This window comes from Pectinophora gossypiella, chromosome 4 (genome assembly GCF_024362695.1).
Source record: "Pectinophora gossypiella chromosome 4, ilPecGoss1.1, whole genome shotgun sequence".
NCBI classification, from domain to species: Eukaryota; Metazoa; Arthropoda; class Insecta; order Lepidoptera; family Gelechiidae; genus Pectinophora; species Pectinophora gossypiella.
The window spans coordinates 16293853-16312717 of NC_065407.1; the positions used below are offsets into that span (position 1 = coordinate 16293853).

An 18865-nucleotide genomic window follows, 5' to 3' on the forward strand; every position below is an offset into this window, starting at 1 on the left:
ATCTGAAATTTTAAGAAACTACAACAGCTAAGTAAATAGTAAAATTGAATGAGCAGGGCAGGGTCAAAGGACAGACACAAAGGACAAGGTCAAATAAGATCACAACGACACATAACATAGTACAGAAAATTAATTTTTATTAAACATATTATGTACTTTATCTTACAAAAACATTATTTTAATAAATAAATAAATTATATGTAAAAAGTTGGCTGACTTTAAAATGGTTGGTCGAGGAATACATATAGATAATGATAATTGGGGAATATCTGGGTAAGGTGACAGGTCCCAAGATTACCACTGGATTGTATCACATTATTGTTAAGATAAATTGGTCAGCTGATGTTTGGAACAGTTTTTGGGAGGGTAACACTTCATGCCTCAACCTCTTCTTCTTTTACCTTCTGATCTCCTGGCTTGCCCTTCGACCAGTCTGGTTTTTTCTGTAACACCACAAGAGAGGATTAGATTTCTCATTATCACTATCAGAAATGGTTTCGAATCGATAGCGGTATTAATTGAAAATTCCAACTAGACTGGCTTGAAGATTGCGAAATGCCTTGATGGAGTTTTCAAATATTGTAGATTCAAAATGCCGCTGTCATCGGACGACAACCATTTCAAATCTAAATAAATACAAAGTAGATAAAACGTAATGTTCATCAGAGCAAAGATAAGATGCATCAGGGAGACGAATGGACTGATCACTCAAGTTTAGCTATTAGATGCGATTAATGTTCCTGAAAACGTTAAGCGACCGTTTGCCTACTGTTGGTTCTCACTTCTTGATATTTTGCAGTGACATAATATTGCAAAAAATTAAATTCGTGCAACAGAATTGATTGTACTTATACAATATAATTATGTACAGTAATTTCTCATTAAATGTATTTTAGATTTATACAATATTCAAAAAAACAATGTTTAAAAGACTAAATAGACCTATTCATTGCGCCTATTAGTCCTATTGGATATTCTGAAGCTCTTTCTCTGTCTAAGATAAATAAATAGTGAGTATCAATAGTAGTGGCATTGCAACTGATGAACCAACTTGCGTCATTCGTCTCCTGACTGCAACTGTGACTAATGTGCTCCACTAATGGTAGAATCTGAGCCTTCCATCTTGTCTGTTGTTGCCAATACATCACTGAATACAATTACAATTACGGCGGCACTTAAATAAACGGATACAAACGTAGATAAAACTGGTGGTAAAACACTCAATAGTGCATACAAAGATACATAAGTGCAGAATCAGCCATAAGTATAAAATATTGCGCAGAAAATCAAACAACCAAAAAGTCTCGTTTTGGCATTGGTGGGATTGTAATTGAATTGGCAACAACAGGTGAAGCATATTGAAGATAATGCACGTGTTGTAAAACGTTCTTAAAATCTAAAGCGTATCACACCCTCGAAGCGATGACACAAAATTGCCCGAACGGCTAATAAAACTAAAGCTGTGTTGCAACCTATATGTACATTATTATACAGTTGTGTATTATACATTGCCCTACGCGGCATGTGTCGAGCATACGAAGCCAGTGTATAAAACGTCATGAATCTCCATTTTGCCAGATGCAGACAGAGAAGTGCGCGACCACGCCACGTACGTTTGGCTGTGGTGTGAAACTAGGTGACATCGTGATATACCATTCTAAGAATGGCTCAAGCCGAGCTAAATATATTCACATGCCTCGTGAACCAACTAAAATAAACCGTATCTATGTCGTTATGTTACCTTGCCACCAGCACCGCCCTGTGGAACATTCCATTAAAGTTGGTACCAATTCAGAGAAAGTCAAATTTAGGGACGCGTGTGTTTTGTCTAACATGACGTGGAATTTATGTGTGCCAATAAATCAAGAGTTGTAAAGATACAATGTTGTTTGAAGCATTTTGTTAGCTGTATCGTGTTGAGAGTCGAACAACAAAAACTGAGATAAATTTTAGTCACCAGAAGTTAGATACGACCCGGAATCATTTACGGAATTACTCAGGGAGATGGTTGGTTATTATATACACCCGAAATGATCTCAATAGAATTGTATCATTTTGTACAAACAAAATTATAGTTTTGATAACTCAGAGTCGTATAATTTGTTTCCCTTCATCAATTTTAAACAAGTTTCAGATGAACCTACAGATTGTGGAGTTTTCAAAAGAGTGTTAGTCACTGTTTTAAAAATAGATACAAGAAATATTAGCACTGAAAAATCTCTGTTCCTATTAAATTTGCTTATACAAAGAGGTCTTTACAAAGCTTTGCAGGGAAAGGCTTTCAAATATACATGTAAATGAGTCTTTTTAAATTTCGCAGTTGAAGCGGTTGGGCGTTGAGGATTCATTTAAAAATACATAAATACCATAAGCTGTATTCAGCACTTCAAAATCTCACCTTATTTTTGCTTTTAAATTTAAGAGGGGTCTTGAAAGTATAATTGAGAAATTATAAAATAGATTTATTTTAATAACTTAGTAATAAAATCCATCGATAAATAAGTATAGGTATAGATGGAAGTACAACAAATATTAAGGTATTTTTGGTTTTGTTTTATAAGATGTTACTTCTTTCCGATAGCCCAATCCGCCTTCTCCGCTTTCTTAGCCTGTGGGAACATGAGTAAAGAGATTCTGTATTTCTTGAAGTGTATTGTGTACATGAAGATAATTATTAATCTGTTGCTGATAATATCCACGTATCTAGGAGAAGACATGAGGATCTGAAAACTTCGGTTTCATAAGCGACCTTATGTAATTTATAAATACGACGATTTTGAATATTCGCAAGTAATCACAAATCTGATGTAATTTGAGTCGCTTTTGGAGCCGATATAAAAGAAGTAGATATGAAAGTCTTAAAGGTCATAGAAAAGTCAAAAACTACTAAGGGAATCGAACCCTCAGTATTAGAAGAAAATTAATAAAAGTTACAAGAATAGTTGTTAAAAGTGAAATTTATAACTATTAATTAGATTTAGGCTTGAAAGGAAAGTGGTCCAGGAAACCTATCTAAATACGCACAAAATCCTTCACGTCTAGAACCTAATACAAAATTTATGACAAGGGACGTTGTTTAATAGCGGACACGGCTTGAAACTTGGGCCGTTGAAACTTTTATGCTATCTAGACCCACTGTGTCCGACCAAAGGTCCGAACCTATTGTACAAGTCTTAAAACAGGGCTAAACTTTACGCTAATGATACCTATTACACGTAGGTGTAGACATAGACTCGATATAGTAGATCAATAATATATAATGCCTGATTTAAACTAAAACTACTGAATGACTAAGAAAAAATGTTTTTTTCTAAATAAGTATAATAGTCAATCAAAATTGACTATTATACTTACTTATTTAGAAAAAAACACCCAAAACGACTGGACTTATTCAATTGAAAATTGGCGTTGAATGAATACAAAGTACACAATCAATCAACATTATATACTTTCCTAACTTTTACTAACATCTACAATAAAATTATACTTCTAAACCAAATTCCAGTGGGCATCGACCTTACCCTTTCGACTAGACAGACACATTATATATTATCGTAGTTTCTCATTATTTAAAATGCTACCCTTTGTTTTAACAGATTTAATAAAACTACTCATGGCTGCTTTAGCTACAGTTTGGTTAACTAGAAACGTAAACATTTCACATAGCAATAACGTTTCATTTATATTCCTTTCAAGCGGGAGTTTGATTTTGAGCTCTATGTACCTACGTTTATGTAGCATCTTCGAGAATACCATTTGGATACAATATTTCACCATGTAATTTTTTGTGAACATTTTTATCGCTAACATTATCATTAAGTATCTTAATTAATTGTCTATCTATTCATCCAATGCATAAAGTAATCCAACTAATGTCTCTCTATTGTTTCCGATGTCATCTGCTATGCTTCATATATCATCATAATTACACTAATTATGTCAATCAACAATCACTAGTCATAAATTATAATCGACAAATAGGGCATAATTATCAAAATTTTGATACATTTTACATCGTTTGCTTCTAGTAGGTACTTTTTTTACGTTATTTATTTTGTAATTTCCTATTGTTCATTGCAACAAAGTTCTTGTTGAAACAGTTCTCATAAATTCAGATGTTAAAGTTGTTATGGAATATTTACCTCTTTGTCTTCTTCTTCAAGGGTGAATTCCTTCTTTTTGACAACCTTCAATTGGTTACGGAAGTTGAATTCGGCGGCCTTCTTCTGGAGCTTGGCGAATTTGTTCTCGTATTTGGACACCTTCTTTAGTGTGGGCTTGACGCTGTAACCAAATATATTAAGGTTAACATAACATTTGTTGGTTGGTTTGTGCCCAAGCGGGAAACGGATTTGGAACGATCCCAGTACCACCTCTGTGTGAATAGAGCTTTAGTCGAATATCGAAATAGGCAGATACATAAATCACTAAAAGTAAACTGAAGCTAATATAACAACATAATATGGACCAAGCCTTATAGCCTGTCACATTGAAGGGTATTTGCCTAACTAATAAAATATAATGAAGTGAAAAAGGAATCCCCAACAAAATAATAATTTATATAGTCTTCTATTAAGCCGCTTTATATTACAGGCAAAAATTTACGTTAATTTTTGCCTACAAAGTCCCATCTTTTGGTGCATGCTGTGGTAGAATGAAAATGTCCCTCTAATTGCGACACGACTCGACTACGTACAATGATCTGCTTACATTCACAAGCGGAAGCGATAGCGGTTTCATAAGCGTATAACATCCCCAATTTCAATATAAGAATACTTGTGTAATATAAACAGAAAATATTATAATAATTATATTTTCCGTTTTTAGACCTCAGTCAATTTTCAATTTTAATTTAAAAAAAACACGAGTTTTATTGATTTAATTTGAATTTGGAACATTAGCCGGTGACTGCGGGACCGGTTTCTAATATGTGGATATTTGATATTTTTCTGATAATCTTTACTGTTAAAATTTGTATGGTTTGATTACTTTCAAAACTCTATTGTTTTTTTTCTAGTAGTAACAAAAGGTTATGAACAAGTCCTACAATAAGAGATAGACCGATGAATGTGATTATAACATGAATTAAAAAGGGTATTTTTATGTTGCAATTGTCATCACTTACAAAGCGTAGTGTTTCGATTTTTTTGGAGGGAGTGTGGACTGTTTATGGATGAAAGCTCGCGTCTTCTCATCACCATCTACAGCCTAGGAGAGAAGAGTGCATCCTCTCTCGTCTACCCAGCATATCATTACGACGACGTGTAATTGTATTCACAGACACATCTTTTTTATTCTCTAACTAAGCTAAAAAGTTTTTTACCTCTGTTTAAGTTGGCTAAGAAATTCGGGAGAACATTGAAATTATAATTTTCGAATTTTCTTTTTGTTTTATTGGTTTATGGTGTTTTAGATAAAACTGCCAGTAAACTACACATTGGTTTGATTCTTATTTCTCTCTTCTATTGTGTGGGTTGTGAGGTGCATTACCAACCTCATCAACCCTGGTGTCAGGGTTATTATTGAGCCGCCAAAGGCCCCTGACATGGCTCATGTAACGACTACGGCTTAACGTGCTTACTATGTCGATTCTTACTAGGTTTATCTACTGTTTTTGTCGTAAAAGTAATGTTTTGTAATTATAAAAGTTTTTCAAAGTTCTAAAATTCAGAAATAGAACGTCAAGTTCAAAATTTCATACGACTGGCTACGATGTAAGTGGATTTAGTATGCGGGTCGCATGAGACAAATTTGATACCGCATACTATAAATCACTGCCCGAGCAGCATGAGAAGTCACGTTCCGGTGGATCCTGGTGATTGGATTACTGTGTTTAGTGCGGTCGGCAGGCATAGTCGCTCCATATTTATGTTGACAGATTCTTTGCTCCACAATCTTGGAAACATGGGTATTTACATCTGGTATATTGCTGTCGTTATTATGTTTTGTAATATTATAAGGCATATATAGATTGTAATGCTTTAATTAGAAAATTTGATATTAATAGCGTTAATTAAAATCCTATATTAGCGTTAATTATAAACTGGCATCCTGGCTTTTCAGGATGAGTGATGGCAGACAATTTGAAGCCAATTTATAATTAACGTTAATTATGTTACTCCTAGCAAATGTGGAAACGAATAGGTAATAACATAACATAAACAGCCTATTACGTCCCAGTGCTGGGCACAGGCCTTCCCTCAATCAACCGGAGCGGGTATGGAGCAAACTCCACCACGCTGCTCCACTGCGGCTTGGTGGAGCTGTTTTACGGGTAATAGCCGGGACCTACGGCTTAACGTGCCCTCCGAAGCACGGAATCAAATTACATTTTCGGACAATCAGGTGATTCAAGCCTGCAATGTCCTTGACCCAACAAAGGACAGTCTCACAAAGTGATTTCGACAATGTCCCCATCGGGAATCGAACCCGGACCTTGAAATCGTGAGCCCAATGCTCTAACCACTGAAGTAACGAGTAAAAAAAAATTAAAAAATACTTACAATTTGCCTCTGAGGTCATTGACTTGAGAGTTCAGGTCGGAGATCTGACGAAATAAAATGAATTAAAACATACATTCTGAAAATAATTCATTAAAAGCAAAGAAGACTAATTAAATAGCAATCTCAACTTTATTATTCAAATGGAAAATTTTAATAAAAGTCTGAAAATGAAGAAAAGGAATTACAATTGATAATGATCTAATAACATAATTATTGGTAGCTACTTTAATTAAAATGTTGAAAAGGAAAAAGAAAGGTATTATATCTATAATGAGCAGAAACTTGAATAGCTTTATTAATCACTACAGTACAATGATGTGTTACCGATAAACACTGAACAAAATAAATTATGAATTGAGTGTTATAACGTAGGTAAAGTTTTGGTTATATTTAAAATACAAGGTAGATGTAGACAAGGAGAGGCTGTCAAAGTGAGTGTAGAAGAATATAATAGGTTCAGTTATGATTCCCTTATTAGCAAGAAAAGTCACATTGGAGCGTCGTTACAACAAACAAGAAAGTTACACACATTATATCTGTCACAGTGTTTATCGATATAGACAATAAGGCCAATAAAGTATACATAGAATAAAAATATATTTACAGGATGTAGAAATGTTTAAAAGTAATTCTATTTACAATCCACGAGTTTCCTAAATAGTAAAGACAGATAAAAAGTTAAAAGGGAAAGTTTACAATAGAGTATACGTACTTAGTTACAGAGTAGGAAACTAGTGAATCATAGATGAATACACATAAGTAACACTCCATGCAAGAATAAAAAGTAAAAAGAAATGCGAAGGTAACTCCAAAGATCTGTAAAAAGAAAGCACATTGAAAAGCACTCGAAATGCACGTCGTCAAGTAACATAAGATAAACAAGATCGTTTCAAATGTAAAAATTAAAGAGGAAAGCACAGAACAAGATATAGAGCTGAGCGCAGATTAGGCTGTGTTATTTGCGAGCTGTTTGTCAGTTTCTAAACTTGTCTGTAAGTATGTTCTGAGATTTTCAATAAGGTCAGTCCCATTTCCTTTTACGTCTTCAGCCCGTGCTCTGTTGACACTTGTTTCTACTCTAGCTACTGTACCAATTGTGACATTTCTCTAATCTCGTGCACACATTCTACTCATCGTGCCTGTATCGGTAGCTGGTCGCTCGCAGCTCCTGTGCCCTTCGGATAATGTACATTTAGTGCAGGATATAAGATATATTACATGTGCAACAAGTAACTCCAGCGACAACAATATTACACTCCTTCGACGCTGGGCTGTTTACTGTGTTACCACGTGTTGATATAAGGCGGTCGTGTTTAGTCCAGTGATCGAGGTTGTAACATATTGAGCGCTGTATCTGCTGTGAGTCCCGCACGGCGGGCGTCTCTACATCAATCTCAATATAGTACGTCGACGTCGACCCGATAGTTCGACGTCGAAGTGTGTGAAGTGACGGTGCAAAATCGATCCAGACTTGCTGTGTGGGTATGTTCTGTAGTGTTTGGACTCGCAAGTGAGCATATCAGACACTGTGTCCCGATATGATGCAATGTACATCGGCTCGGGGAGGGGACGGGCTACATCCACCAGAGCATGGCACTTTCAAGTTACACTCGGTGTCTAACAGACAGGTAGGTAGGTATTGCAAAGGTTTAAGGGGCATATATCAGCAACCGAACACGCAAACATCTCGCGCGTAATCTAACGGCGCATACACGAAAGTTGGAGATTTGGAACAAGAAGTTTCACTTACACTATGCACTTGCGTGTGCCAATAGAGGAACCAGTCCAGCGTTCCAATTACATTTCAACGGCATCTCTAATTGGTATCATCAAAAAGAGAAAATTCAGTAAGGCCACTAAGCTCGCCACCACACATGAAGCGACACACTGGCGGATGCAGCGACGGGACTCGATTAAATTAATAATAATATTATTAAAGTGCCATACTATTTAATACAGGGAAGTATTAATCGGGACTGAGAAGCATAGTTGTTACTCATTATATAGGTTCAGGCATGCATCAAACAAAGCTTAGCAGATAGGCGATTGGCATTGAAACTTATCATGGATGAACGTGACAGTTCGTTTCATTTATAGATCTATTGAATGGCAGGAAGAAGACGGCAGGCGATCAGATCGAGAGTAGAGATCGAGACGCAATGATTAAGGCGATGATGATGATGATATATGGCGCGAGCATGCAGCGCCGGCCCGGGGCCGCCGCGTGTGAGTGCAGTGTGGTTACTGTACGCCGATGGCGCATGACGGTTACTCGTTACTCGTTAGTGTATTAATGGTGTAAGCTCCATGTCGGATGACGCGCCGCCGGCGCGGCGGAGATCGATTTTGCACCGCTCGCTCCCGCGGGGGCTCGCTGCCCCTCCTCTACTCACGCACACACTCCTCTACGTCGCAATACATTGCAGCACTAACGACCCGACCCCGACCGTTATTTACAAATTCAACAACAAACAACCGAAAACTTACAAAGCGTTATCAATGTATAAATAAACACGATTGTCACACGCGCACGTTTGTTACAGAATCGATGACTGTGATATTCACAATGGTTATAAAGTATTGGTCAATACCTCATAATCTCTTTTCCTGACTTCATGTTCCAAATCCCACTTCTGGCCCTCACACACATACATGCGGTCATAATACTCCTGTATTATTCTCTTGAGCATTGCTATAGAAAAAGGAAAGACAGATTATTGAGCCAGCAGAATGAGCATGGGCATATTGGTGTGAGTGGCCTGCGCCGGCGCCGGCGCCGCCGGGCGCGCGCGGACGTGTGCATGTGTGCGGTGAGCCGTACAACTATCATGTCATGTCGTAACAACTAGATCAGTATCAACTCATATCATATCATGTGCATTCCCAATCCTAGTATGCAGTTTTACCTCCATTTTCCTAATTTGGATCGCTCGTTCTATTTCCCATTTATCCCCCTCTAGGTTGTATATTCTGTGCCAGTACATTTGACAAATCGTCTGCAGTTCAGCTAAAGAAAAACAGAATCACATTTTAAGAATTTCAAAGACATCATTTCGGCTTTCGACGGCCGCCTGAGTCTGTAGTGTTGTAGTGTATATCTACCTGGGACCTCCGTACCGGACGAGTCAAAGCGTAAGCGAAGCTACATGATCGTTTAAGTGGCATCGAATGGACATTACGGCGTCATAGTCTACTTGTTATTTACTTAAAACCCGATTAAGTTTCTACAGTATCAAACTATTGCAGTTCCGGCTTGGCTACAACGGGTCCTTGTTATTTTAGCGCTTTCATAATAATCTTGTTATCCACACTGTTAAGGATGGAGGTATACTTTATATTCAACTCCGCAAATCGATATTTAAGTCTGCTGCGAAAACAAAACAGTATTTTAAACTAGTCACATAATCGGCATGAACTACTCAAGGTAGAGCGTAATGGATTGCGTTGCGCTAAAACCAGGTCAGACCTCCATTTCCCTGCGGGCCACTTCCATCTCGTGATCGTACTTCTCCTCCTCGAGCTTGCAGATACGCTGGTGGTAACCGGTAATGATGCTCGTAAGAGCCGCTATAACATCAACTGTGGTTATTCTCGCGTCCCAACCGACCTACTCTAGCGGCCGACAGCGGCATCCGCGCAAACGCAGTTAGGTGTAAGTCTTAGAAAGATTCAACGGAAAAACAGAAGGTAGTAAGAACTCGCATTAAGATCGACGTCTTCACATGGAGCTTAGAAAGAGAGAAAAAACGCGTTAGCAAAGAGAAACCGGCCAGCGAAGAGCCGCGGCCTCGCAAGTAGACAGAAGTCAATCTCTTTCAAACAGACACAGATACAACATACACTTTGAAATTAACCAAGTAACGTTAAAAGAAGAAAAGTAAGTATGTAAGTTTGTGGAAAGAGAGCGCACTGCGCAGCTCGGCTCACTACCTCCATATCTTTCCTTTTAACGACGTATTCCAGATCGTATTTCTCGTTCTCAAGTTGACAGATGCGGTTGTGGTAGTCTTTGCAAACCGTCTTAACTGTATCTATAATGTGACATATACAATTATGTAATGGGTAACTATTTCTAGCGACACACATAAAATGGACGCTGTATATTGCCGTCGTTGTAATGTATGGGATAACATTTATCAAACATAGTACACCTTTGGAAGATGAACTGGGTGTGGCATTTTGCTTTACACATCGACGTTACAACCTTTACACTCTTAGTAACAGACAAATGGGTTTGGTCAATACATCTGAAGATATAGTTCAAATATAAGATGCCTCCCGACAACGTTTGACCAATCGCGTTCGCTTTCGTGACCTTTGGTTTGTTTAGGATCTTGATCAAGCCAATCAGCGCGCTTTCCTCTGCCATTGTTGTTGACAGAATAAATCAAACATGGTTCTCTATTTGGTTGTATCGTCGATGGCTTTACAACTAGGTTTGGAGAAGCAAGATTATCCGGAGGTTACCTTCATTGGCGTCGTCGATGTTCTTGGGCTTGCCGCACCTCTCCTCGATGATGCGCCTCCTCTCGGCCGCCTTGCGTTCCTGTTCCTTCTTCAACTCCTCAGCGGCTTTCTTACGCAACAGCAACTGTTTCATTTACAGCATTGTTATTAAAATGATCGTGTCCAACATTCACATTAAAGTGCTCGAATAACTAAGACAAATATATTTCTATTTTTTATATTAAGTACTTAGATTAATCTATACTACATTTATATTGCCTATTGCCTCTACATTTTTTTCTTTTGTTGCAAAGAATGTATCAACATTATGCTAATCATTGAGAATATTGGTAACTTGGTCTATAAGCGTTGTTATTTAGTTCAATAAACTCTCTTAATGTCAGGACTGTATAATACCAATTCCTATTTTGACTTTTTATGATTTCGCGAATTAACTACTATGTCTAATGAAATAAATTGAGCCTTGTACTTACCCTAAGCTTCTTCTTCCTCTCAGGTGTCATGAAACCCTTCTTCGCCTTCTTGGCCTTGGAGGCTTCCTCCATGCGCTTGCGCACCTCAGCGCGCTTGCGGTCGATCTCGGCCTGTTTGGCCTTCTTCGCCTAAACATAGTGGATTATGGTAAAATAGGTACTTGTGACTTGTTTTGTGTGTTGTGTGTAAGTACGGTTATGTGTAAATTTGTGTGCGAGAGAGAGTGAGTGCGTGTGTATGAGTGTGTGTGCACATTCGTGTGTGGATAGAAAGTGCTTGTTTTGATTGCAAATGTGTATCTATCAGTCTGTATGTTGTGTGTGTGAGATCTGTGTAGTCACTTTTAAGGCTTTTATAATTTTCTAACTACTTATACTTACTACTTATATTTTTTTTATTTTTAATATTAAGAAGATAATGCAACGTCTTAAACTTAAATAAAGATTTTATCTATCTATCTACTTCCTACGTGACTAACATTTTTCATGTGTTCAAGTGTTGTACCTATGATAGTGTGTGTGTGTGTGTGTGTGTGTGAATGTGTACTTATTATGTATTGACTGGTTATATTTCGTTCTAATGTGTATTGTGGTAATTCACTGCCTCATTTTTTATTATGTAACCCATGTCAAATGTAATTGTGTCTTATAATTGAACGCAAGTTGTGAATTGTGTAGACGAATTAAGTAAATGTATTTAAATAATGTGAATTAGTGTAATAATTGATAAGTGTTTGTTTTTCTTCATTCTTCTACTTTACCTCCTCGAGACGCTTTTTCTGAAAAAAGAAACATTACATCCATTAAAATACATTCTTACAATACTTCGTTAGTAAAGTGTTAACTTTGGACATATACATTTAAAACAAAGTGTAATTACAAAAACAAGAAGTGACATATAAAATCACATGTATTATTACAATTTTATTGAGCTATTTAAGTACAATTATTATTAAAAACATATAATTTGGTGCTGAACTGATTTGTGCAAATAAGTATAAGTGTGATAGCGTGATAGTGATATTATGTGTGCAATTTTAGCAAAATAGTGTGAGCATATTAAAAATATTGGATCAAAATATCATAGCCAATAAATATATTTTTGTAAATTTGAGAAAATAATATATTTATTAAAAGTTTAGATATTTTGTCCAATTTATTGTAAAGTGCAGTGCAAAGTGTGTAATTAGTGTGTGTTTATTAATTAAGTACGTTTAATTATTACATATAGACATACACATAATGTTTCCACATGTAAATTACTTACATTAACAAGTATAATTTACTTAACACATAAAGTTAATTACTGTGCACACTCTGCTTTTTCAAATTAAAGTGCAGTACAGTGACACATTGACTTACTCGCTGTCTTTTAAGTTAACTAAATAATGCTGTAAAAAATATATTTAATAAAATCGAAAATAAAATCTTTTCTTTTCATTTGAGGGTTATACTTTTTCCTTCCTTTCATAGCTTGGCAATACGTTTTTTCGTTTTATGTCACCTCCCCTCTATGGAAATTTTCTTTTTTAATGTGTGTGTATGGTATGTATGAGTGCGCAAGATTAGTGACAACAAATAGTTACCTGAGTCTCGAGGAGACATAGCATTTAATACTGAAGTGATCCAATTTGCAGAACGTGGTCCAAAATTGAGATCGTGGTCACAAGTTGTAGTCGTGATCGTCGAATATCGCCGTGGTCGCAAATCGTGGTCGCCAGTCATCGTAGCAAGCATCCAGGTAAATTATTGTAGAACATTGGAATGGAACAGAAGAAGGTAAAATAGTTTGTGTTAAATATTATAATAGTAGTTAAAATGTAGAATTATTCTTTAAATTACCAGGTAATTATCTACATTGTGCAATGTTTTAGGCTAAAGATAATGACATAAACTATCAGTGCTTAACAAAACAATAATTAAATTAATCATTTTTAGGTTATTGAAACTCCATGTGTTCATAAGTAGAACTATTTATGTGAGAGAAAAATAGTTCAAGGTCAAACTATATTTGTGTAAAAAAACTAAAACAATGTTGAGTCTTTTTTGAAACAAAAATAGCCATTTTTTGTAGTTTTCTTACCTCACTTCATCATCCGCCATTGTGATAGTGTTGGTTTAGGTGTCCTGAAAAAAAAAGCATTTTTTAAAATGTGCAAAATGGATCTAAAATAAATACAAAAATATATCGCATAAACTTGTTTGATTTTTCAAGGTTTTAAAAATTAATATTTGGAATAGACAATTTCAAAATAATTTTAATTAGTTACCGAATAAACTAGAAAAACTAAAATAAGTGAACAATGCGTATTTGGCAGCCATCATTAAAAACAAGTCTGTCACTTGAAACTTTTTGGAAACCTGCCAGTGTCTAGGTGTGAATATGTGACATTTGATACTGAATCCATTAACCTTTATTTTCCAATATTTGAAAATGGAATATTTTAAGAAGATGTGTTCGAATGTATATTAAAGTGTATATTTTTAGCTAAAATTCATGCTAAAAATGAAAGTAGAAAGTCGTAAAGCGTTCCTGGTTTTCCGGGCAGCAACGAAAATTCCACTTTTAGGTTCGGGCATATTCGGGCGCGCTCGGGTGGGATCGTGCGGGATCGGATGCTGCGCGCGCGACTGAAATAGGTTGGCGTCCACCCATCCTAATTTGGTGCCGTGAGCGATTACGGTTACTCGAATTTCGAATGCGATCGGAAGCGGACATGCGCGTTGGGTGGTTTTACTTATAAATGTGTAATCGGATAGGTATCGTCACTGTTTAAATAAAAAAATATATGTGTACCTAATAATAATAAGCAAATCAATATTTCCGATCCCAGATCATAATGACGAAGACATAATAAGGAAGTACTATGAATTGAATTAATATTTGGTCCTGACAGTTGACACTTTCAAATAAATGTTCTTACACGATGATCAGATTAATATTACTAGTTTTCTGAAAGTGAGTACAAATGTACTTCATCAATCAAAATTAAAAAAAAACAAATCAAATTAAATCAGATCCAATGATCTCCGTGGAATGATTCGGAATTAGAAACAGTAGAATATAATTTACAAATGATAAGAAACATTTTAATTAAAACATTATAGTTTTTATTTAAGAACTTAGTTTTAACTTGAACTTATAAAATTTCACGTTTGCTAAGTTCACGTCAACTGTAATCCGAGCGCTCCGAAGCGGATAAAACGATGACGTCACGTGCATTTTAAACAATCGAACATCACGACGAGACATGCATTAAGTTTCCCGGGCGTCACTAATGCACTTTTATCCCATCCTGCACTCACAATATCGATGCGCGATTTCCTTTAGAAACACTTCACTACACTTTTAGGTTAGATTTTTTTAATTTAGTTTTTTGCACCACTCACCTAAGGTAAGAAAAAAGAGGATGGCCCTACAAGATGGTTTAGCCAACACGAGCCACTGCTGCTGACTGGCGCGAGGCGGGCGGCAAGGCGCGGCGGCCGTTGCGTGGGCGCATACCCCCCCTCACCCGCACGCCCGCGCCTGAAAAGCTCGCACCTTTCCCGATCGCTACCTCCGACCAACTTTAGATCGTATCTCTAAACTATAAAGTCGTTTTTCTTACATTTTTCTTTTCATCATTTGTCTAGTGGAATATCCAGTTAACTTTCCTAGCAAATAGACTTTACAGTTGAAAAAATAAGGTGGATTTCTGTAGAATTTTGTTGGGAATACATGGTGACGTGTAAACGCTAGTTTTCTGCACTCCTTCTACATATTTTTAGAGCAGTGTCGTTTTGACACCGACACCGAAATAACATTGGATGTAAGCTCCGGTTCGGATACCTCGTAAATTCCTCTCACCATACACCATATGGGTGTTTTATAAACAATTCTGGCCAAACGATTGCCGTATATAAAGATAATATGATATTATAATCGAAGAATAAGCAACAGGTAGTCGCTTCTTCTAAAATGGGATACCGCTGGGAAGGTGATGATGAATCGAATAATAAGAGCTATAGAGTATATAATTACATCCATTCCTCGCTAGCTATGTTCAAGTCCCATGGAATAGGGGACGACCCTATTGCCATTGACCGGGTACGGATCCTGGAAAATACGTGATATCAATTGTCTATGATCAAAATTCAAAATTGTGTATCTTGGTCTTCACCATGCGATCTACACCAATGGGAATATTATAAATAAAGTTGTAAAGAGTTTAAAATTTAATTTAAGTACTTCTTTTTTCCTAAGTATTATTTATTAAGTAAGTACCTAACAGATCTTCGCCTTTGTGTATATTGACTTAAGTTTCATGTGTTTCCGGTGCAATATTAATTTTAATTAGATGATTAATTTTCATTCGAATGATCTTTCGAACACCAGGTATGGTATCATTCGAATAATTCGACTGTTGATTTTTGGTACAATCGCGCACCACCAAGAATTCGCAAATTCGGATGAGATGCGACAAAACCATAAGTCTGACTTCATCAATTAGAAGCACACTCCAACACGCTGCACGATTGCAGCTTGGAGCGTTCAACACAATGATCTATTAAAATTACGAATAGAAATTATGTTGCAACTTTTAATTTATAGAACTGTCATTGTTCTATTTATCAAGAGTAACTGGTCATGCAATATTTATGCAATATCTAAGAAGTTGTTTGAGCTGCCAGATGACTGTTTATCATCAGACATGTGCTGTCAGATTACTAACCGCCTTATTACAAAACGAAAACTAAAGATAATACCAATTTTAAACAGTCCGCGGCGCGAAGGTTGATTTAGCGGCGCGGATTTCAATGAAATCAGTTCACAGGTCATAATACTTCTACGACGGCGTAGTCGCGGATTTCTCGCTTATCGCTATCGGCCCACTAGTGTCGATTAATTCAGACGACCTAAACTGACGATCCCGCCACCAACTGGGCAAACTGAGACGTGCGAAGCTAAAGAGGCCACATTATAAGCTATTCATCTAAAAAGCAATATTGCAATTTGATATTGCGCATATACTAGAAAGTGCGCAATGCACATAAATGCCAAATAGCAATATTGCTTTTTCAGATGAATTGCTTAGGTGAGGCTTTTTTAAACCCCTGTTTTCTTAAAATTTTGTACTGTGTAAGAGCGCTCAACGATCCCTATTGGTCCGACTAAGTATTGTTAACGCCAAGGCAAAACTACAATAAATTACGTCACAAAAATATCAATATTTTGATAGAAGTCTTAGGATGGATTTGATGACGTTGGGGATGTATTATAGGCGTGTTAAACAGTAGATAGTTGTTGTTTATATTATAACTGAAAACTTTGAAGTGACATGTATTTGATACTTAATTTAAATATATAATTATTTTCTTAAAGAACTCGCATACAGCTTAGATTAGTTCCAAAACGGTTTTACAACAGATGAAATGTATAAAGATGTCTGGAGGAAGCACTGGAGTGAAAATCCTAGAAGAAATGGAAGAAGACTTGCCCAATAGTGGGACTTATGAGGCTAGACATTGTTTAATCCCCAATGTTAGAAACGTCACAACCCCTTTGTAGACCCCTTTTTACGACAAGCCCCAGAAGATAACCAGCTGAACGCTCAAACTCCAAACTCAAGGATTGTTGCAATCTTGTGAATATAATATTTAAACAGACGCGGTGTATTTCAGCCTCGCGTAAGAACTGTTCCCGCTAGTTACGGGTGAAGTATAAATAGTCATCACTGGTGTAACGTTCATTATGATTGACCTGGAAACACCATGCCGGGCTGGAAATAGATCTGGAGAGTTTAGAACGGGGTCGATGTCATTCGTTGTTATTCTAGCTAATTATCTATATTTGTGAAAACAAAAAATGTAATATTTACTTAACTACCGCACTAAACACTATACTTCACTTCACTCACACTTACTCACTCTTCACTTTACTTTTTATTTTATTTTAATTTGTGCAAAATACTACACATAACGTACATACATACAGAATGAATGAGTTTGTATTGAATTTTGCTTATCAATGACGATTTCATTTTGTTCTAACTATGTATTGCATTAAAATGAAAATGTTTAGTAAGTAACCTGAATTTAGTGATGTGCATTCCAAATTTAAAAGTAAATGCGCGATTCAACCAAATGTCAAATATTGTTTTTTAGATGAATTGCTTCGATATGGCGTTTTAAGTCGCTAGAATTGTTTATGTTTTTCAATTTGGCCACGGTACACAAAAGAACAATAACTTAGAAAGTTACCTTTTCACAGAATACTTTAGAAAACAAAAACGAAAACAGAAAACATTAGCATAAATCGCCGCTTCCAACTAAACTTAAATGGGAAAGTTATTCTCTACCTGGCTGGAAAAAATGCTGGTAGCAGATCAAAATTCTTCCGCAACGTACACATTCTTGGAATACTTATTCAGTTTTCAGTTATAATATCTATCATAAAACAGCAAAATTGCTTGAGTAATGCTCGGAATTCAGGAAATGATTTGGATTTAGATGAATTGCTAAAGTGGTTATTTTAGCTCCCCTAATCGACTTTTAAATTGTTAATTTTAAAATTCGAATACCATCCAGTGATATTACGCGCCTAATTCTTCTGATGACGTCACCAGAATGACTATATCCCAATCGGGGTAGTGAGAGGTACATCGATCGCAAGATGAACTTCACCGAGTTTTTTGTTACACCAAATGCGTTTCAAGTTGGCAAACAAAAATCGAACTTATCCGTTTTCTGACCAACTGGGTATTCTCAGGCCTGTTGTCTTAAATTTTTGTACCAGGTGAGTGCTCAGCGCTCCCCATTTGTCCGGCCAAGGAATAAGTGATATCTGAGGCAAACCTACAATAACTCACGTAAAAAAAAGTTCTGTGATAGTAATTATATAATTTCATTATGAAACTGAATATTCTTGGACATTCTGATTCTGACACGTAGGATGCGCAAGGAATTTGTTTTTTTTTTCATGTGACTTATTGTAGATTTGCCGCAGATGGCATTAACTACTTGGCCGGACAAATGGGGAGCGCTGAAGCCCCTCACCCGGTATAACGTTTAAGACGACAGTCCTGACTGGGCACCCCCAGTTGAAAGGTCTGCTTTCAACTTAACATGGAAACTATCAAAGCTGAACATCTTCAATCGGCAGAGTATTAACAACTAGCTTCAGGTCGTCTGGAACTTTCATATTTGAACGGCTAATAGAAATTCTTCAGGGACCTGACAATTGAACAATTGAATGTTCTATCTGGGTGACAGCCTTCAGCGCTCCGCATTTGTCCGGCCAAGTAGTTAATGCCATCTGGGGCAAATCTACAATAAGTCACTTCAAAAAAAAGAATGTTCTATCGCTTATGTATGTTCTGCACGGAATAGAAAAAAGAGGTTCTGTAATCACACCCATGGTATAGGTAAGTAAACCAGGTA

The 18865-nt window shown here is 36.5% G+C and overlaps 1 protein-coding gene across 11 annotated transcripts; it reads right to left on the bottom strand.

The window, feature by feature from the left end:
- Positions 1-112: 112 nt before the first annotated feature.
- On the bottom strand, positions 113-14987 carry LOC126382409 (troponin I). 11 transcript variants are annotated; one of them, XM_050032274.1, is made up of 10 exons: positions 14834-14986; positions 13532-13570; positions 12205-12222; positions 11444-11572; positions 10971-11094; positions 9095-9195; positions 6504-6547; positions 4143-4284; positions 1742-1759; positions 113-443 (listed from the first exon to the last, which is right to left on the bottom strand). In XM_050032274.1, the coding sequence occupies exons 2-10, from the start codon at positions 13544-13546 to the stop codon at positions 375-377; spliced, it is 660 nt and encodes a 219-aa protein (XP_049888231.1). In that variant the 5' UTR covers positions 13547-13570; positions 14834-14986; the 3' UTR covers positions 113-374. The 11 variants fall into 11 exon arrangements, with proteins under 11 accessions (XP_049888231.1, XP_049888232.1, XP_049888230.1 ...); XM_050032275.1 differs by lacking the exon at positions 9095-9195 and adding an exon at positions 9970-10070; XM_050032273.1 differs by lacking the exon at positions 9095-9195 and adding an exon at positions 10434-10534 and having other exon boundaries at positions 14834-14983.
- Positions 14988-18865: the final 3878 nt, after the last annotated feature.